The sequence below is a fragment of the Mustela nigripes genome, chromosome 6 (genome assembly GCF_022355385.1).
Source record: "Mustela nigripes isolate SB6536 chromosome 6, MUSNIG.SB6536, whole genome shotgun sequence".
NCBI lineage: Eukaryota > Metazoa > Chordata > Mammalia > Carnivora > Mustelidae > Mustela > Mustela nigripes.
This window is the reverse complement of record NC_081562.1, coordinates 120,770,727-120,793,648: the sequence shown is the minus strand read 5'-3', so window position 1 is coordinate 120,793,648 and position 22,922 is coordinate 120,770,727. Positions and strand designations below refer to the sequence as shown.

Below are 22,922 nucleotides of genomic sequence, written 5' to 3'. Positions count from 1 at the left end.
CTGTGCAAAAGCTTTTGATCTTGATGAAATCCCAGTAGTTCATTTTTCTAATAAAACTAGTGTGATTACACAAACTTTCATTTGCCTTAACAATATCTCAAATCCTCCCATCAGAGTATGACTAATGGCAGAAGGGTCTGGTAACCTAATTTAAGATTAATTACCCATTTTTTCAGAGCATTCTTTTCCCCCCTTACTTTTCTGTTTTTAATTGAGGTAAAATTGGTATGCAACATTATTATGACTTTCAGGTATACGCCATTACAATTTGACATATGTATGGACTACAGAGATCACTAGTAGAAGTCCAGTTACCACCCATCACTATATGACCCCATTCACCCATTTTGTCCCCCAACCAACCTTCTGGTAGCTACCAATCAGTTGTCTGTATCTACGAGTTTGTTTTATTTGTTCATTTGCTTTTTTCTAGATTTCACAGATGAATAGAATTATATGGTATTTGTCATCCTCTAACTTCTTTCACTTAGCATAGCACCTTCAAGATCTCTCCATGTCCTTTTTAATGGTGGGGTAATACTCTGCGGTATATACGTACACACCATATCTCCTTCACCTGTTTGTCTACTACTGGACATTTAGGTTCTTTTCAGGTCTTGGTTATTATATATAATGGCACAATGAATATAGGGGAGCATGTATCTTTTTTTTCTTTTTAGAGTTTATTTTTTTAGTAGGGGGAGAGAGAGAAAGAGAGAGAGAGATATTATTATCATTTCTTTCTCCATTGTATGTTATTGGCTCTTTTGTTGCAAATTAACTGTCCATACTATGTGTGGGTTTAATTTTGGGCTCTCAGTTCAGTTCCATTGGTCAGTGTATCTGTTTTTATGCCCATACCAAATTGTTTTGATTACTATAGTTGTATGATTTCAAATCAAGGAGCATGAGGCCTCATACTTTGTTCTTCTTTCTCAAGATTACTGTGGACATTTGGGATCTTCTGTGGTTCCATACAAATTTTAGAATTGTTCTAGTTCCCTGAAAAATGCCCATGGAATTTTGAGAGGGGACTGCACTGAATCTGTAGATTGTTTTAGGTAGTCTGGACATTTTAACAACATTAATTCTTCCAATCCATGACCATGAACTATCTTTCCATTTATTTGTGTCTTCTTTTTCATCAATTTCATGGTTTTCCATACACAGATTTTTCACTTCCTTGGTTAAATTTACTCCTGAGTATTTTATTTGTTTTGGAGATTGTTTTCTTCATTGTTTTTCTGATAATTCATTATTCATGTATAGAAATGCCATATTTCTGTTGTGATAATTTTGTATCCCTGTACTTCACTAAATCCATTTATTAGTTCTAACAGTTTTGTTGCAGTCTTTGGACTTTCTACAAATAATATTATGTTAATATAATATTGTGCAAATAGTTATAGTTTTAGTTCTTCCTCCCCTGGATGGTTCCTACTTCTTTTTCTTGCTTTATTGCTATGCCTAGGACTTCCAGTACTGTGTTAAGCAAAAGTGGCAATAGGGTGTAATCCTCTTCTTGTTTCTGATTTTAGAGGAAAAATTGCCAGCTTTTTACCGTTGAGTATGATGTTAGCTGTGGGTCTGTCATATATGGCCTTTATTATCTCCCCTCACTTCATTGAGTTTGGATCATATAAATGGATGTTGAATTTTCTCAAATGATTTTTCTGCATCTACTAAGATCATATGATTTTTATCCTTTATTTTGTCAATGTGGTATGTCATGTTGATTGATCTATGGACATTGAACCATTCTTGATTCCCTAGACTAAATCCCACTTGATCGTGGTTTATGATCGATTTAATGTATTACTGAACTCAGTTTGCTAATATTTTGATGAGAATTTTTTCATCAGTGTCATTAATGATATTGGCCCATAACTTTGAGTATATGTGGTATTCTTATCTAGTTTTGGTATTAGGGTAAAGCTTTAAAACTCATCAAGTGCTCCCTCCCCTTCAATTTTTTGTAAGAGTTTTAAAAGTATGTATATTCAATCTTTGAATGTTTGATAATCTGTGAAACCATCTGGTCCTAGACTTTTACTGGGAAATTCTGATTATTAATTCAATATCCTTGCTAGTAATTGGTCTATACAGATTTTCTAGTTCTTTATCACTTGGTCTTAGAAAATTTTTTATGTTTCTAGGAATTTATCCATTTCTTCTAGGCTGTCCAGTTTGTTGGCATATAATTGTTCATAGTTTCATGATTCTTTGTATTTCTGTGGTGTTAGTTGGATCTCCTCTTTCATTTCTGATTTTATTTGAATCCTCTCTCTTGATGAGTCTGGCCAAAGGTTTGTCAACTTGCTTTATCTTTTCAAAGAACCAGCTCTTAGTTTCATTGACCTTTTCTATCGTTTTGTCTCTTTCCTTTATTCCTGCTCTGATCTTTAGTATTTCTTTCCTTCTACCAACTATGGGCTTCCTTTTTGTGTAAAATTAGATTATTTAAGATTTACTTGAGGTAGGCCTGTACTGCTATGAATTTCCCTTTTAGAATCACTTTCACAGATTTAAAATATTTGGATTTGTGGTGTTCCTATTTTCATTTCTATCCCTAGGTACTTCTTCACTTCTTATTTGGTTTCTTCAGTGATCCACTGATTGCTGAACAGCATGCTGTCTGATCTCTATATTGGGAGTTTTCCCAATTTTCTTCTTAAAATTGATTTCTAGTTTTATACCATTGTGGGTGAAGATGTTTGATATTTCATCTTCTTGAATTTGAGACTAGTTTTGTGGCCTAACATGATCTACCCTGGAGAATGTTCCATGTGCAGTTCAGAAGAAGGTGTATTCTGTTCTTTTTTGATGGAATGTTCTGTACGTATCTATTAAGTCCATCTGGTCTAATGTATTGTTCAAAGCCACGGTTTCCTCATGGAGTTTCTGTTTGGAAGATGTATCCACACTTACTGATGTAAGTGTGATTTTAAAAGTTTCCTACTATTATTGTATTACTGTCAATTTCTCCCTTTAGGTCTGTAATATTTGCTTTATTATATGCCTCTATATTTTGTGCATATATATTTATAAATGTTATGTCTTCTTGTTGGATTGAACTTTTTCACTACATAACACCCTTTTTCATTAACTATAGTTTTTGTTTTAAAGTCTATTTTGTCTGTTCTAAGTATAGCTATGCCAGCTTTTTGTTTCCATTTGCATAGAGTATCTTTCTCCATTCTTTCAGTTTATGTATGTCCTTACTTCTGAAGTGAGCCTCTTAAAGAGAGCATATGGATTTTTTTTTTTTTAATCCACTCAACCACTGTCTTTGACTGGAATATTAAGTTCATTTAAAGTAATTACTGATAGGTACATACATACTCAATGCCATTTTGTTAATTGTCTTCGGGCTGTTTTCATGGTTCCCATCTGTTTTTCTTTTCTCTCTCTTCCCTTGCGATTCAATGGTTTCCTTTTAAATTGTTTAGATTCCTTTCTCATTTTCTTTTGTGTATTCAGTATAAATTTTGCTTTGTGGTTATTGTGAAGTCCACCTATAACTTCCCGTGTATATAGTGGTCTGTTTTGAGTAGACAGCAACTTAACTTGAACATATTTTAAAACTTTACATTTTTTTTCTTCCTGCCTCCCTTGTTTTATATTTCTTATGTCACACTTTATACCTCTTTATTTTGCACCTCCCCTTAACTAATTACTTTAGTTTTAGTCAATTTTATTATTTTTGTAAGTAAACTTGCCTTATTAGCAGTTGATCCAATATCTTTACCATATATTTACCTTTTCCAGTGACATTTTTACTTTCATACACTTTCTTATTATTAGTGCCATTTCTTTTTCAATTTAGGGAAGTCCCTTTAACATTTCTGATAGAGCCAGTTTAATGATGATGAACTGTTTCTGCTTTTGCTTATATGTAAAAATTTTAATCTCTCCTTCAAATCTGAGTACTAAACCTACCAGTAGAGACATCTAGGTTAGAAGTTTTCTCCTTTAGCGCTTTGAATATGTCATGCCACTCTCTTCTGGCCTGCTAAGTTTCTGCTGAAAAATCTGCTGATAGTCTTACTTGACACAGTAAGTTGTTTGCAGCTTTTTGAGATTCTCTCTTTTACTTTTTTAATTATAATGTGTCCTGGTATGGATCTCTTTGGGTTCACCTTATTTGGAACTCTCTGGAATTCATGGAGCTCTAGATCTATTTTCTTATCCAGATTAGAAAAGTTTTCAGCCATTATTTTTTTCAAATAAGCTTTCTGGCCCCGTCTACTTTGTATTTGGAACCCTATAATGTGAATGTTATTCCATCTGACATTGATTCAAAGGTTCCTTAAATTATCTTCACTTTTTTTCATTCATTATTTTCTTTTTTGCTGCTCTGAGTGGCTTCTATTGTTTTTTCTTCCAGCATGCTGATCTGATCTTTGGCTTCATCCAGTCTGTTGAATTGCTCTAGTGTATTTTTCAGTTCAATTACTGTATTGTTCAGCTATGTACTTTCTGTTGGGAATTTTGTTATATTTTCTCTTTGTTGAGGATCTGTGTTTATCCAATTTTTTTCTGACTTCAGTGAGCATCTTTATGACCATTCCACTTTGAATTACCAGATATGTTGCTTCTTTCCATTTCATCAATGTCATTTTCTAATGTTTTGTCATGTTTTATTTGGAACATTTTATGTCTCATTTTTGCCTGATTCTCTGTGTTTATTTCTATGTACTAGGTAAATCAATCACTTCTCCTAGTATTGCAAGAGTGACCTTTCAAAGGAGATGTCATATGGCCTAGAAACTCAATCCCCTCTGACCAGAGCTAGGGGCTCAAGAAGCATCCCCTGTATGGGATGCATGAATCTTATGTCACACAGTAGATGTAACCCTGCCACATGTGATGCAGCAGTGTGGTGGGCTAGTGCCCAGCCTGGCTGTAATGCATGGCTGCCCTGAGCGGCACGAGGCTACACTGTGGCAAAGGGGTGGGCAGGGCTGTTGGCTGGCCCAGCTGGGACCCACAGTTGCAGTGTTGGGTTGGCAGGATTCTCAGCTGGCCACATCCTGCATCTCTAGCAGGTTAGAGGTCTAGTTCCCAAATGACTCCCACCCTCACCAACTTTAACAAGGTAGATAAGGTCACAAATACGGCACCTGCCAATGTCTCCATTCCTGGGAAAAGTTCCAAAAGTTTTCTGCCTCTCTGACAAGCACTTTAAGATTAGTAAGTGGGTCTCCTTCATATATAGTCTAGGTGCTTTTCAAATTAGAATTTTCCCACTGAGTCCCTGGGTGAATGAGTCTACACATGAACCCTTAAGAGCCAGTTCTCCATTCCCTGTAGTTCCATGGTTTTCTTGAACATAATCTCTGTTTGTTTTCAAAGTCTGGCATTTATGGTCCTCATCTCTCTCATGTATGATCTAAGGGTTTGGGGTGCCTGATGTGGAACACAAACCCCTCACTCAGAGAAAACTTCTGTATTTTTTAGATTCTCCTTCACTGTGGATCACTGAACATACAGTGGATTGTTTCTGGCAAGATGGCCCTCTCCTATCCATCTCAATGCTGTCCTTTTTGCCCTTTATTTTAGAGGTTCTGTTCATCCAGTTTGCTGGTCTTTTTCAAATTATTCTATATGCAGTTGTGCATTTGTTGTATATATGGGAGAGAGGGTTGGAGTTCAGGATCTTCCTACACGCCCTCTTGAACCCAAATCCCTATTTATTCATATTTTATAGATGAGAAAGTAATCACAAATGGCTCTAATTTGTCTAAGATCAGAAAATTAGTGTGCAGTGAAGTCAGGACTTATCTAAGGCAAACTCATCAGAATTGCTTATTTTTAATCTTAACTATTATTTAATACTGCTTACCCTGTAGCTTTCCATAACCTTTACTCATAAATTTATAAGTTCATTGCCCTTGCAGTAGTTTATCTATGATGGAGATCAACAATTCCTTCCCTTTTTGTATGTGCATGCCATATTCCCATATCAAGTGGCAAAAATGGTTTTAAGTCATTTAAGGCTATGAGAAGAATTGCAGCTGCCTCCTAGGCCTCTTGAAATACTGGCTCTTTGGGAAGTCAGATACCATAAGAAATCATGACTCCTGCCATGCTGTGAGTCAGCTCACACTAGCCAAATGGAGGTACCACCTAGGAGATGACTGATCAGCCCCCAACTTCTCAGCCATCCCAACCCAGGCATTAATCCTAGGAATGAAATTCATAGACAATCCAGTCTCAACCACCACCTAACTGTACATGTGAGGGACTCTAAATAAGAACCACCTAAAAAAAAAAAATAAATAAAAATAAAAAAAATTAAAAAATAAAATAAAAAAAATAAAAAATAAAAATAAATAAAAAAAAATAAGAACCACCCACTGAGCCTATCAAACTCTAAAACTACAAAATATAATAATATATTATTGTCTTAGCCACAAAATTTGGGGTGATTTATAACACAGAATTAGGTAACTGGCATAAATCTCTTTCTTCACTAGAAATTATACTATTTTTCAATGTTGGACCATTCAGTTTGTTGTGCTTACTGCTAGTCCCCCCACCCCCGCTTTTTTAAAAAAAATATTTTATTTATTTACTTGAGAGAGAAAGAGAGCACACAAGCAGAGGGAGGGTCAGAGAAAGAGGGAGAAGCAGATTCCCTGCCGAGCAGGGAACCCGATGTGGGGCTCAATCCCAGGACCCCAGGATCATGACCTGAGCCCAAGGCAGACTTAACTGACTGAGCCACCCAGGCACCCCTTACTGCTAGTCCTTTTGACTTATTCTGTGACTCAGTGAAGTTGACAAATATTTACTGAGAACCTACTCTGTGCCAGGTTCTTTTTGAAGAGCTTGTAATACAGTCATGAAACAAACTAAGAATTTCTGGCCCCTTGTGGAGCTTACATCTAACAAGAGAGAACAATAAAAGATGAAATAATGAGATATAAGGGGCGTTAAAAAGTGGCCAACACCATGGGTATGAGAAAGGGCAAGGTGAGAAAGATCGGGAGTGCCAGGGCAGGAAGAAGAAAAACAGTGGAAAGACAAGCCTCAATGAGAAAATGTCACTGAGTAAAGAAAAAAAAAAAAAAGGAGAAGAAGGGGGGCAGTGTCTAGGTCCACCATTCAGCATTGTGAGACAGAGCCCTAAAAGAGGCTTTGTGCTGACCACGGAGCCTGCTTAATAGTCTCTCTCTTTGGGGCACCTGGGTGGCTCAGTGGGTTAAAGACTCTGCCTTTTGCTCAAGTCATGATCCCAGTGTCCTGAGATTGAGCCCCGCATCAGGCTCTCTGCTCAGCAGGGAGCCTGCTTCCTCCTCTCTCTGCCTGCCTCTCTGCCTACTTGTGGTCTCTGTCTGTCAAATAAATTAAAAAAAAAAAAAATCCTCTCTCTTCCTCTCTCTGTCCCTCCCCGTCTCTTTCTTTAAAAAAAAAGAGAGAGAGAGAGATGGGAGTTAACCAAAGAGAAAGAACAGATGAAAATAGCATAAAAGTGCTGAGATGGGGCTATGAATAGAATGATCCAGAAAAGCAAAAAAACGCAGTGTGGCTGGACTAAAGAAAGAAGGGAAAAGCAGTAGGAACTGAGGCCAGATGGTTAACAGAGAGCCAGATCATGTAGATCCTTGTGAGGACTCTGGATTTTAATCTGAAAGAAACAGGGAGAACCTGAACAGCAGAACCGCTATAATCCAACAGCCTCACTCTGAGACCTATTGTCTAAGGGTGAAGGACTGTAAAAGCTAAAGTAAAGAAACAAACTGGAGGTTGTTAAAATACTCCAGGGCCAAAATGAAGGAGGCTTGGATCTGACTGGCAGGAGGAGAAGTGATGAATAGTCTGGATGTTATTGGCAGAGCCAAAAGTATTCCCAACGGACCCAAAAATGGGACATCAAAGAAGAAAGGTATCAAAGACTGACTCTGGGTTTTGGCTGAGCAGTGAGGAAGATGGGATTGTAATCAACTAAGAGGAGGAATCCTAGAAGGGGAATGGATTTGGGGGTAAGATCAGTTTACTTCTGGACATGTCAAGACAGAGATGTCCATCAGACATTCCAATGGAGATATCAAGTACACAGATGGACATACAAATTTAGAACTCAGAAAAAAGATCTGAGAGAAAAACAGACCTGGGAGTCACTGACACACAGATTACTTTTAAAGCCATGGGCTGGATGAAATCATTTCTAGACTACGTAGATAAAGAAGAGCACGCCAACACTGAAGGGTTACTCTGCTGGAGATAGGAATCTTGAAACAGAACTGCTTGCTATCTGCTGATTTTACCTTATCCCTCGAGGGTGAACTACAGACTTGGAGAAATCACCTCTCACTTTCTACATGACACCTGCACTTGACTCAATCTTCATTTTGATCCCTTCATTCTTAAAGAGTTCTACTTCTATATTGCTCCCCAAACCTCTTTTATCACAGTTGTTGGACACATTCCCAGTGGAACGTAGTTGCATGAAAATCAAAACTCAATAAAAGAGAGCACATGATATGTCCTATTATACAAAAGTCTACAAAGGCAAAAATGAATTAAAATTGTATCAAATGTTTTAGTTCTTCCATATTCTCTTATGTAGGTATTCTAAGCTTATTCCATATGATTTTGGAGAGAGAGATAAAGGGCACACACACAAGCTGGGGAGGGGCAGAGAGGGCAGGGGAGAATCTCAAGCAGGCTTCACGCTCAGCACAGGGCCCTACACAGGGCTTGATCTCATCAACCCTGAGATCATGACCTGAACCAAAATCAAAGTTGGACACAGAACCGACTGAGCCCCCCAGGCATCCCATTATTCTCTAATTCTGCTTAAATGTGTCTTGTTACTGCTGTAAATCAGTTTACAAAAGAGGACTCCTGAGACTGGGCTATCATGATGTTCTACATAAAGACTGCATCTCCTACCAATAGGAGGACTGCCAATATTCTAAGACCTCCTCCTCCTTCAGCTGGTAGCACAGGTGATTTCAGGTTGAACCTTTGAAATCAACATGATTTTAAGTATCATCTACCAAACACTTACATCAAGAATACTGGAGACATTTTTTAAAAATCTAGATTCCAGGCCCCCTATGAAACCTACTGATGCAGACTTTCTAGGGGATAGAAGCTGGGAAGTCTGCATTTTAGGTAATCACCTCAGGCAGTTCTTCGGATACTGAAGTTTGAGCACCGCAGTTCTGAAGGAAGAAAGGACAACCCATGCCAGAAACTGAATTCAGGATCATAATCCACTCACTAACAGAATGTCATTTTCTTAAGCTTGTTTAAAAATTAGTATTTATTATTATTTCTCTATAAAACGGATACAAATTATTCTACCATCATGGGGAGGGAGGACAGGTCTGCTCCCAGCATCCTGACCAGTGTCTTTCCTCTCCTCTTCTCCATTCATTTAACCATCGCTTCCCTCAAACTATCTCCCTCTCACCTTTCCATGGCAAATACCTGCATGATCTGTGTTCACTGCCTCTTTTCCCTGCAAATGGCCCTCTCCTTCAATAACTATCATCTAGAGCTCCTACCATGTCATCATTCTGTGAAACAGTCACATAATGTGTGGTAATGCATTAAAAACTTACAAAGCATTTCAAATACATTATGCTAGGGGATATTCAAAACACTCTTGTAGAGGCATATCTCCTGATGATCTAATAAGAAAGCTGGGGATGAGAGGCTAAATGACTTTTTCCTATAAGGATACAGAGCAAATAAGTGATACCATAAAGCTTCCCATTTAGGTAATCTAATGCAAGCTTGGTATTTTTTTCACTGCATTATAACTCAGTCTAACAAAAAAAATTAGATTTTTTTAAAAGGTTTATTTATTTGAGAGAGAGAGTGTGTGGCAGGAGTGAGTGAGTGGGTGGGAGAGGGGCAGAGGGAGAAGGAGAGAATCCTCAAGACTCCCTCCCCAAGCACAGAGCCTGATGCAGGACACAATCCCAGGACCCTGAGACCATGATCTAAGCTGAAATCAAGAGTCAGATCCTTAACCAAGTGAGACATCAGGCGCCCCCAAAATTACATTTTTTAAAGATTTTATTTATTTGACAGACAGAGATCACAAGTAGGCAGAGAGGCAGGCAAAGAGAGAGAGAGAGAGAGAGAGAGGAGGAAGCAGGCTCCCCACTGAGCAGAGAACCCGATGTGGGGCTCCATCCCAGGACCCTGGGATCACGACCTGAGCCGAAGGCAGAGGCTTCAACCCACTGAGCCACCCAGGTGCCCCCAAAATTACACTCTTAAATAACACTGATAAACCAACTCCCTGATTGCTAAATCTTATGGCCTTTCCTCCTGAATCATTTGCCAAACATTTATTATCCATCCAATCACTAGAATTTTATTTCAGCTTGGCGTCCCTCATTTCAACTATTTGATTCTTAACTGCTTGGATTCATTCTCCTAAGGATGCCTCAGACTCATTCTTCTCCCAGTGTCGTCTTCTCCCCCAACCCTCTACCCCTTTGGTGGTTGTGGCTTTTCCAATAACCTCTCCGAATGACAAATGACATTTGACAAATACAAAATGACAAGCTTGTTGAAAATGACTATTTTCTCCTTTTCTGACTAGTTCATTTTTTAAACTTTAAGTTTATTCATACAATACTCTTACTTTACAATAGCTGCCAAACTAAAAATAATACAATAATTATACATTTGGATGAAAAAAATTTCAAGACAAGTAATTTGCCTTCCTTGACCTCATATTCCAAGGTTGAAATGACATCCGAAATCTTAATACTGTTTTCAGGAATCCTAACAAATAATTTGGGGGAGTTCTCCATCCCATGTAGATGTTGTTTTCTATTTGCGGTTTTTTGTTTTGTTTTGTTTTTTAAATACAGCTCCTTGAACAAAAAAGATGCAAATTGTGGCTTACTAGGAAGACAAAGGACCAGTGACTAAAATAATTTTTTTTTAAGTAAAATAACTTAAAAGCACTTGAAATTGCCTTATATATGGAATATCAGTATAAAAAATAAACCTAGCATGCGAAGAAGTTAGCTGCATAAGTTTGGGGAAAAACTTTGATTATTAATTTACTTTTAAATAATGGAGAAATAGAGGAAAAAAAATTTTAATTTATGTAAAAATAGGCAAAAACCAGAATAAGAATAATGGATAAAAATGCAATGGAATTAAAATTTTTAAACACCCCACATAAGAGGGAGTAGAGAGAAAATGAAAAAATAGAAAGAAAATGCTCTTAAGCATACAAAATTGCCAAATTATATCATGATACAGGAATAAGAAACTGAACAATTCCAAGAAATATTTAAGGTATCTCCAGAATATACAAATGTTACAAATCCAGAAAAAATTCTCGTGCTTAAGAGAAATAATTTTTAAATTTTACTTATCTATCTACCTACCTATTTATTTATTTAGCATGGGGAGGCAGAGGAAGAAAGTGAGAGAGAGAAAGAATCCTAAGCAGGCTCCATGACTCTGAGATTATGACCTGAGCCAAAGTCAAGAGTCAGATACTCAACTGACTGAGCCAGGCTCCCCAAGAAATAATTAGTTTTTAAACAACTTAATGTAATTGTTAAGTTGTAATTAACAATTTCTAGCCTCTTCTTAGCACCTGCATAGTCCCACAGGCTCTGTCTAACCATAGGGAAACTCGAAATTTTTATTCCCATGCCTTTCCTTCTATTCTTGCTAACCAAACGTACAGTACTTCTCCCCCCTAAATAACATCCTGGGGTAGTTTTTACTTCTATAAACTTTAAGAAGCTAACCGACAAAGGGTGATGATGTCCACGTTAGGGCTAATTACTTCCGTGGTTACATACACACTAGCTAACGCACGTGGTATGTTCAGGAACAAAGTATGACAACACCACTTCAGGGTATTCTGTATAATTCATTCAATTGCTTGTTAGATGGAAACTGATTTTCAGCAGGCACAGTTAAAACTTTTGAAACATCTCAGTGCAGTGTACCCTAATTTCTCTGACAAACATCTGGAAGATTTAATTCGATCAGGAGAGGCTTGGGACTTACACGTCGCTGATGAGGGTTTAAATGTTAGCTCACCAAACCACACACCCAAAACCTTGCTGAGGAAACTACGACTGATCCAAGAAATGATTACTAAGGAATTACTGAACTCCTTTCGATTATCTAAGAGCCTGAATTTGTCAAAACAAAAAATGCACTTTTTATTGAGGGATACACAGAAGCCACCAAGAATTAGTCACTTCAGGGTGATAGGCCCTGAGGTAGATCTTTCTATATCCAAACTACATACTGTTTGGCCTTACTAAGTAAGTCACCTTCATAATAAATACCAAGAGATATTTAGGCTACCAGTACAGAGCTTATAACCACAGATGAAAAGCATAAATTATTATCGACATTAAATACAAAAATGTCTTAAGTAGACAAAATGAGCCACAACACACTTAAAATAAACTGCTAGACAATAACATTTACTTTTCTTCTGAACGTAGTTTCATCAAAATATGGATGCACTCTGTACTCATAGTCTACTGCTGTGACAAATGTGCCATACAAAGGTAGTGACTTAAAACAACCCAAATAAATTATCTTATAGTTCGGGAGATCAGAGGGTCAAAATGAGTCTGGGGCTAAAATCAAGGTGTCAGCAGGGCTGTGTTCCTTCTGGAGGATCTAGGAGAGAATCTGATCCTTGAGCTTTTTCCAGTTTCTAGAAACTTCTGGCATTCCTTGGCTCATGGCAACATCAACCTTTGCTTTAAATCATTACCTCTTGTGACTCTGCCTCCCTGCCTCCCCTTTCCACTTTGGTAAAAATCCTTGTGATGACAGAAGGCCCACCATCTAAACCAGGATACTTTTCCCATCTCAAGATTCTTATCAAATCATGACAAGTCCCTTTGATATTTAAAGTAATATTTCACAGGTTCTGAAGGCTAGGACATGACATCACTGGGCATCATTCTGCCCAACATAACCCCCTTGATGTAATCTGACATTGTATAAATTCTAGTGCTAAAATAAATGGGGATATTTACATTTTGAAATAATAGACATTTGATAAATTTTGTCTCTTTACTTTAAAATAAATCATCTCTCTAGAAGAGCCATAAGCAATTATTTTTGGTTGCACCTTTTAAACTTTAATCAGCTGTGACTGGCACATTATGCTTTCTTTTATAAATGTCAAAATCCCATCTTACAAATTATTGCTATTTATAACCAAGAAAATGCATGCCATTTTATTTGTTTTTTTCCCCATTTTTCTAAATAATGTTTTTTAGACATGTATACTCTGTTTTCAAGTTTAACAACACAGGAAAGTTGTGCTACAAAGAGAGGAATAAATGGTATGTCCCCATCAGGTTTGGTTTTATCATGATATCTACTCATATCTAAGCACAAAATGTAGACCACAACTCACCAGGGGTTCTCTATTTTTGACCAGACGAATGATTTTTACTGAGTCTTCTTCATCATCGATATCATCCGGCATTGGTGGTAATACAGGATCGTAATTCTTCTGAGCCACAGTATCATGTACAGAGAGCAAAGCCTAGCAAAGTCAACATTGGGGAAAAAATTAATCAAATATAAAATCCCAAGCACATTCAACTATAAAGAAAATCAAACGTATTATAATTTTGAACTTAACAATCATAACAGAAAACTATTTGAAAAGGAGGCTCTTACGGGGTGCCTGGGTGGCTCAGTGGGTTAAAGCCTCTGCCTTTGGCTCAGGTCATGATCCCAGGGTCATGGGATCAAGCCCCCAGTCTGACTCTCTGCTCAGCATCAGAAACTAATGATGTACTATATGTTGACTAACCGAACATAAGAAAAAATTTAAATTTAACAACAACAACAAAAAGAAATAAAAAGAAACCCAAGATTAGATACATATTATAGTGAAACTACAGAATGCCAAAGACAGAAGATCTTAAAAATACAAGGGGAAAAAAAAAAAAAAAAAAAACAACTGAGAGCTGACTGATTAGCAGCAATGGAAACCAGAAGCCAGTGAAATATCTTGAAAGTGCTTAGAAAAAAAATAACAGCCCAGAAGTATGTATTAGCAAAAATACCATTCAGGAATGAGGATGAGAGCCAAGATGAAGTTAATAGAGACCCCACTGGAAAAAAGACAGAAAACCTAAAAATGAAAAAATAAAAGATGCAGCAGTGGTTTTGGAAGATACTGGACATCAGAACAATGAAGGATAGTGTTCCTGAGAGACAGGAAACAAATGTGAGAGTCATGAGCCCAGAGCTTCCTGGCCATGTAGGGGAAGAAGGTACCCAGGCAGAACCCAGTGGCCTCCCTAAGGTGAGACAACACAGTGAGGGATGCTGGGAGGTCAAGGCACTAAAGTTCTCAGGGGAGAGTATGGAAGAGAAGATGGTGGGACAGGCACAGGGCTTTGGAGATACGTAGGAGGTCCCCTTTGAGTCTTCAGCCAAGGCATATGCATATAAAAAAAATTACCAGAAACAATTAATGCAGTGGTTATCAGCTGAGAACAATTTTACTCCCCTGTAGCCACTTGGCAATGTCTGGAAACAGTTCAGATTGTCACAGAGTGGAAGATGCTGCTGCCATTTGGTGCAGAGGCCAGGGATGGTTCTAAACCTCTGACAGCATACAAGGCAGTTCCCTGCCTTCCTGGCCCTGTCCGCCCAATAATTTCCAGCTCCATATTGCCAATAGTTACAAGGTTAAGAAACACTGCCTTACAGGTAACAATTCCCAAAGCTCACACAGAGCAGGAATAACTCGTGCTTCCTTCAGTCAGAGGAGAAAAGCTTGGCCTTCACAGGGCATTCAGAACAGTTAACAAAGGGATATTGCCTTAATAGTAGGAAATACTTAATCCAAGATTAAACAACGCTAAGATCTCATCTAACAAAGCTTAAAAGCAAGTCTCTGAAGGATCAAAGTATTTCCACATAATTATATAACAGAAAAACAACCCTCAAGAATATCATCTATAAAAATATGAAAATATCACTCAAAGTAAAACTCATAACTGAGAGTAAATCAATTACTGACAGAAGTTATGAGGCATGTGAAGACAGAAGAAAACTACTCATAATGAAGAACAATGTAACATCATAGAACTAAGCCCTGAAAATTACACAGATGGAAGAATTATTTAAAACCAAATCCTGAAATTACAGATAGACTGCAGACAAGGAAATTAAAATAATTACTGTAACTGTATCCCCAATGCTTAAAAACACTAGAAATTAGATTTGCCATATATATGGAAGATACAAACTTCTAGTGATAAAAGATACAAACTTCTAGTGATAAAAGACATAATGTATGAAATTTTTTAAAAAGCACACTGAATGAAATTAACACCTAGAGTTAAAACAATTTATAAACTCTCCAAAATGAAAACACAAAGAGAAAATAGAGTAAGAAATTGTAAACAGAACATTATTGGGCTACGGGACAACTTATATACACCTACCTGGCATCTCCAAAGAAAGGAGAGGTGCTAAAAAATATATGAAGAAATATGGCAGAAAATATTCCAAATTTGATAACGGGGGGGAAAAAAGCCCCTAGGTCCAAGAAGTTCAACATATCCAAGTACAAAAAAACAAACAAACAAAAAAAACAAGAAGAAGTAACATCAAATTGCTTAAAACCTCTGGGAAAGAAAAAAATCTTAAAATCAGCCAAAGAAAAAATGATTAAAATCACAACACACATCAGAAACAATGTGAACTACAAGATAAAAGAGCAACATCTTTTAAATATGTAAAGAAAACTGACAACCTAAAATTCTATACCCAGCAAAAATATCTTTTAATAATGAAGGGATAGAGAAGACTTTATGAAGACCTACAAAAGTTGAAGGAATTTATCACCAGAGAGACTTGCACTACAAAAAATGGTATATGAAGTCTTTCAGACAGGAAGACAGGAATGATAGTGGATGGATATAGATCTATAAAGAGTTGAATGAAGGACATCAGAAATGCTCACTACCTGGATATCTATGATAAGCTACCTTGGACATAGTTAAGACTCTTAGAGATCGCCAACAAACATCTTTTAAAATAGAGTGATTATTATAATTGATAGGCAATATTAACAACAGCAGCTATGTATTTTTCCTCCTTAGCTTTATATTGATCTCCATGTCTGGATCCTAAAATACATTTTTAAGATTCATAGATATTGAGTTTCTAATTCTTAATAGTTTTGCTTTACAAATATTGTTGGTTAGCAACACTTCTATTTTGGACAACTAAAAGTAACTTTGTATTCTATTTGCCTGTTTTAACTGTGATGAATTTGTTCTTCAATATACAGATTGTCTTTTTGAAAGACAACACACCTAAATAAGAAAATTGAATTTCCATATGCCATAACCACCCCAATCACAACTGATGGGTTTACCTGTTGCCTAGAAGACTATAAAGGAAATTGAACACTAGGCCTTGTAACTCATCAGGCACACAGCCTTTCATTGCTCTGGACCCCCTGGAGTCAATTCTATGTTCTAAGAATCTGTCAAGTCCACAGAATTAAGTGTCTAACTCATAAGAATGAGTAACACTGATTTATTCCTCCAGAAGGAAGCTTCACTTTTCCCTTTAGCATGCTTAAACAAAGTCTCATCCATTCTACATGCTCAGGCAATGAGTAATTTCTGGTAAATGCACGTTTTGCAAAGCTGATAAACTACGACAAATCTTTTTATTTTATTGCCTTTTAAAACCCCACCAAATTTTCCCTTTCTAAATTGTAATACCATGTTCTAGAGATAATGCCACTTCACTGTTTTATCAAAAAGCGAGCCTGTGAATGGTGATTCACAGAGGCTGATTTGCCTTTAATGGGGCCATGTGACGCTTAGGAGTGGTTCTTATTATTATCGACTCTCTTTGCTTCCTGTAGAAACAAAGTCTCAGTAGAGATCCACATCCTTTCATCAGCTCCCCTAAAGGCCACCATCTCCATTGCTGCAGGAAGCTCCTACACCCTATCTCATCTACTGAGGCCTTCTGCTATTCACTACCCTACTTCCTTTTTCTCACCATCTGTTGTTTCTTTGATTCTTCATTACTTTTCCTGGACTTTAAGATTTAGACAATAAGACTAGATTTAATAAACATTATTGAGTAATAAGAGTAATTATTGTTTGCATATGGCAACTGACAAATACACAGATTTTTTTTAAATGTTTGTTTGCTTATTTATTTATTTGGGGTGGGGAGAGAGAGCACACCCACAAGTGAGTTCAGAGGGAGAGCGAAACAGAATCTCAAGCAAACTCTGCACTGAGTCCAGAGCCCAAAGCAGGGCTCCATCTAAAAACCCTGAGATCGTGAGCTAAGCCAAAACCAAGAGTCAGATGCCTAACTGAATGAGCAACCCAGGCATCCCTCCATTCAGAGATTTAATGACTGGATGTAAGCTTTAACTCTTATAGTGGTTACAAAATGACAAGCATTTCCTAGCTGTTGGAGACTTGAAGGTGGCAAGCTCTATAGGGAAAGTGTTGACATATATTCCTGGGGTGATCAATTAACAAAACTGAAAAAGAATATTAATTAAATAGGGCTTGTGAGGACACAGGGGAAAGGACCTTCTCATGCACACCTGTGGGCACTGTACACTGAGAGGACCTGTCCAGATTATGGCAAAGGGCAAGCTGGCAATCACTATCAAAATTTTAAATTACAGATATTTTAATTCAGCAACTTATTGACTCAATAAAATTCTGAAATATGTGAGATGTGAATTATAGTGCTATTTAAAAAACAAAAAAAAAGCAGAGTTATCTAACTTATCTCTTAGAGGTGGACAATTATGTTGCTTCAAAGACAAGTCCACAAAATATCACAGTGTTAAAAATCCACAAAATAAAACAAAACAAAAAGTAGTACATTCTATTTATAATGGAAAAAATGCAGGAGCACCTGGGTGACTAAGCTGGCTAAACATCCGAATCTTGATCAGCTCAGGTCATGATCTCAGGATTGCGGGATTGAAGCCCGTGTCGGGCTACATGCTCAGTAGAGGGTCTGCTTGAGATTCTATCTCTCCCTCTCCCTCTGCCCTTACCCCCCCCCCCCAGATCTCTCTTAATCTTTTGTTTGTTTGTTCTTGGAGAGAGAGAGTGAGAGAGAGCATAAGCAGGGTGCAGGGAGAGGGAGAGACAGGAGCCCAATAAGAAACTGGAACCCAGGATCCAAACTGAAGATTAACATCATGCCATATATGTAAGGACCTTCTATTTTGACTGTGAAACATGTGTCATCTTCCCAAACAGAGCAATGAAAATAGGAACTTCTACTTTCTCCATAGTTTGACTTAAAAATACAATTATGCATTACCAAGAAAATTTATTTTATTTGGTTTATCAAATCCCTTTGTAAAAAGTAAAATTAAAATCAAAGTAATAAATGATTACAACCTTATTAAAGACAAATGTAGATTGTTTATATAAATAAATAATTCCTTCTAACCACATTCATGGATTTTTTTTTTTTACTTCCTGTGTGTGTGTGTGTGTGTGTGTGTGTCTGTCTGTCTGTCTTCCTGAGGTTGTGTGAATATTTCTTCTCTACCCCATGATTAGGGTTCAATTCCTTTACACTCAAATCATTAATTTATTTGGAATTCATTGTATATTACATATAATATGCATTCTACATAGGGTATATTACTTTTTCTCAATAATTAACCACGTGTGCCAATACCATGTATTAAAGCCACATCCAGTTCCACCCATCCCCCACTTCCATCCATCCCTCACATCCTTCACTAAGGCCATAACCATGTTTCACCTGAATTACTTCCACCGGCTTCCAGATGGCCTCCCACCCTACCACCACCCCTCCACTCCAAGAATCTGTGTACTAGAGCAACTGTGTCATTTGCCTACTTAAATCCTTTCAATGACTTTCCACTGCTCTTAGCTTCCCTATGGCTCTGCAATTGCACTCCTAGATATTTACCCCAAAGATACAGATGTAGTGAAAAGAAGGACCACCTGTACCCCAATGTTCATAGCAGCAATGGCCACAGTTGCCAAACTGTGGAAAGAACCAAGATGCCCTTCAGTGGTCGAACGGATAAGGAAGATGTGGTCCATATATACAATGGAGTATTATGCCTCCATCAGAAAGGACGAACACCCAACTTTTGTATCAACATGGACGGGACCGGAGAAGATTATGAAATAAGTCAAGCAGAAAGAGTCAGTAAACATATGGTTTCGCTTATTTGTGGAGCATAAGGAATAACACGGAGGACATGGGGAGATGGAGAGGAGAAGGGAGTTGGGGGAAATCGGAGGAGAGAAACCATGAGAAACTGTGGACTCTGAGAAGCAAACTGAGGGTTTTGGAGGGGAGGGGAGAAGGGTGGGGGGTTGGGTGAGCCTGGTGGTGGGTATTAAGGAGGGCACATATTGCATGGAGCACAGGATGTGGTGCATAAACAATGACTCTTGGAACACCGAAAAAAATTAAATAAAATTTAAAAAAAAATTTCAAATTAAAGTTTTTCAAAAAGGAATTTGCAGATCTGTGGGATACACATATTGCCCTTCTCATAGTGGCTATATATTTGGTTGTATGTATCTCTGTGTGTTTACAAAAAAAATCATTATTATTTTGGACGTACACCTCAGGTTCCTTTTCACTATCGTGAACTGAATATTTTAAAAGGAACAGCCATCTTTAACAAGTCAATAATTACTTCCCTTGTCCACTAAAAATTCAAAACCAGTATTCAAGCTAACACCCTGGAGTTACACTTTCCATATTTAAACTGTCAGTTCAACTTGTAATTCATGTGTACCTGTCATATTCTACTACACCTTGCTTCTGCTTTCAGAGAAAAAAAAAGAAAAGCAAACATTTTAGTTTACTAAATGACTTCTTAAAGTAACTGCCTAAAAAAAAAAAAAAAAAGGTGAAATTCAAGTTGATGGTAGTTAATATAATTGATTTCAAGGAAAGCAGTGCTAAATGTTAGGTTATTTAGGTCCCTAAAGGGAAGAAAGATTGCTATTCCCAAGACTGGTAACTAGAAATTGTCATTGCCAACTGCGACGTCAGGCATCTACAATCTTACCCACTTCCCACACATCACTCCCTGAAAATACATCTTTCATAATGGCTTCTCACCCATTCTCTTATCCCATGGCTACATAAACATAAAAAGGTTTTTTTGTTTTGTTTTGTTTTAAAGATTTTATTTATTTATTTGACAGACAGAGATCACAAGTAGGCAGAGAGGCAGGCAGAGAGAGAGGAAGGGAAGCAGGCTCCCTGCTGAGCAGAGAGCCAGACACAGGGCTGGATCCCAAGACACAGGACCCAGGACCCTGGGATCACGACCTGAGCCGAAGGCAGAGGCTTTAACTCGCTGAGCCACCCAGGTGCCCCAAACAGAAAAAGTTTAAAAAGTATTTATCTAAAATATTTTCAGCATAACAAAGTTTCAGGCTTTAATTATAAGGTTATATCCAAGAGTGCTAAATAAAATAAAAAATCATACCCCCCTCTCGAGCCAAATACCAGCTTCCACCCAGAATAACCTCTATTAGCTACTCCACTCCAAACATTCTTTAAAAAGAATACCAAAATCATGTTGTTTTGTTAGAAACCTTCTTCAATTCCTAATACGCAAACCAAGGTGGTGCTCTCAAGGAGTTTAACAAGTTGCTCAGAGCTAAGCTCACCATTCTTTGGTTCACATCAACTTCTCATGCGTACTCTGAGATGAAATGAAGACATTTCAGAACTTTCTCTAGCTATGACTCTCTTACTCTAAGCTCTTTAATTTCAAGCAACTATTTTGCTCTAAGTTGACCCTTATTCTTTTAGAACTAAAATCCAACCAATCTCCTCTGTACCAGTGTAAGTCAGTTACTCTAAATTACTAATTATAGCTCATTTATTAATTGACAGCACTCACTTTACTTCTAAGGATTAGGAATTAAAGCTGGTTCATGTTTTCAGTTCATCTTTTATTTAATACTATCTTTTTTGACCATCAATTGAAGCCATTATAGCACAGTTCCAAAGGAGATTTTTCAAGGAAGGCAGAAATCAATTTTTGCATCTAGACAGAAATATTCATCTGAGAGCCTAGATATGTTTAATAGAAACTGTCATAAGATAATTGATCATTCTGGGGTGCCTGGGTGGCTCAGTCAGTTGAGCCTCCATCTCTTGGTTTCAGTTCGGGTCATAATCTCAGGGTTGTGAGATTGAGCACCAAGTTGGGCTCTGTACTCAACAGGGAGTCTGCTGGAGAGTCTCCCTCTTCCTCCACCCCTCCCCCCAACTTGCACGCTTTCAAATAAATAAATCTTTAAAAAAAAGAAAAAGATAAAAAAAAAGATAACTGATCATTTGAATTACATAATCCACATATAATTCATTCATGGAATAATACCTCACATGTAACTGTGAAACAGTATCAAGTCCAAAATGTACAGGTTATAGGATTTAGTGCATTAATGAATTTAGAATTAGTAGGAAATGTTTGAAATGACTTCTGCTGACCAAGCACCTTTAGAGGAAAGATAAATGATATGCCTGGAAGAAAAAATGGCAAGGAAGGGATGAAACAGGTGAAGGAGATGAAGAGATTTTTCAGTTATAAAATATGTAAGACACAGGAATGTAATATACCACAGAGGGGAAAAAAAAAGTCAGTAATACTGTAACAACTTTGTATGACAGCAGACAGTAACTAGACTAATGGCAGTGACCATTTTGTAATGCATATAAATATCAGACCACTATGCTGTACACCTGAAACTAATACAATGTTGTTACGTCAACTATTCTTCAATAAAAAAATGGCAAGGAGAGGGGTCCCTGGGGGGCTCAGTGGGTTAAGCCTCTGCCTTCACTCAGGTCAGGATCTCAGGGTCCTGGGATCGAGCCCCACGTCAGGCTGTCTGCTCAGCAGGGAGCCTGCTTCCCCCTTCTCTCTATGCCTGTCTCTCTGCCTATCTATGATCTCTGTCTGTCAAATAAATAAATATTTTTAAAAAAAATGGCAAGGAGAATTGAAATCTGCCCACCAGGATTTTACTAGTCTTTTACACTGGAAAACTGCTCTGCTCTGCAAAATGGTAGTCTATATTAAAACATGAATCAGTAGAGGGAGAGGAGATGGGGAGAGCAAAGAGGAAAGATGAAATGATCATATAGCAAAATAGATCCAGGTGTCAAATATATTGGAATACCACTCAACAATGAAATAAAATGAACCTAAACAAAATCACTAATAGCTTGTATTCTGTACTCTTATCCTCATTTAAAAAGAAATTGACCTTGACATGACATTACATTCAACAACTTAAACCCTGAGCTGCCCAACTAAAGTCATCTGTAGTTGGTCCCGTTATCATCAAAAACTCAACTTTTTTTCCTTAATGGAATTTAGGTTATTAAAATACTACACACTGTTTGAAAATACATTCACTTGAAAATTGATGCTCAAAATAAAATTCATCTGAAGTCTCAGAAAGTGGCCCTTCTGGAAGGTATTTCTTACACGTCCTCACCTTCACATTGGGTTTTGACAGTAGTTTCAACAGCTCTCTGATCTCACTGTTTAATGGCTTGTTCTGAAGCTCTTCGGCCAGCTGCAAGGGAGATCACATGGACAGAGAGAACATTTAGCAAGAGTCTTGTGTAGTTCCACGTGTAACAACTGAGAATCTATCTTGCCACTTTCCAGTGATTAAGGAGAAGTCGGCATGAAAGAAAACAGACGATCAATCACTGCTCCTCTTTTCAGGTCCCTGGTAGCCCAGATCCCAGACCGGGATCTTGGCTGAGTATAATTCAAAAAATCCTATCAGCCAGCTCACCTTCTCTGATTTATGGCAATGAGGGTAAATCCCAGCACTTCATCTGAAGGAAAGGTCTTTTGCATGCAAACAAAGGACTACTTGTGA

General features: G+C 37.5%; 1 protein-coding gene across 3 annotated transcripts in view; it reads right to left on the bottom strand.

Annotated features, from left to right (window-relative positions):
* Positions 1-22,922, bottom strand: part of MPP7 (MAGUK p55 scaffold protein 7) — a 286,825-nt gene that overhangs the window by 86,923 nt on the left and 176,980 nt on the right. For all 3 annotated transcript variants that reach the window (XM_059404113.1, XM_059404112.1, XM_059404111.1), the window contains 2 exons: positions 22,527-22,607; positions 13,394-13,525 (listed from right to left, as the gene is read on the bottom strand). In XM_059404113.1, coding sequence (XP_059260096.1) covers positions 13,394-13,525; positions 22,527-22,607 — 213 coding nt within the window. The remainder of the gene's footprint in view (positions 1-13,393; positions 13,526-22,526; positions 22,608-22,922) is intronic.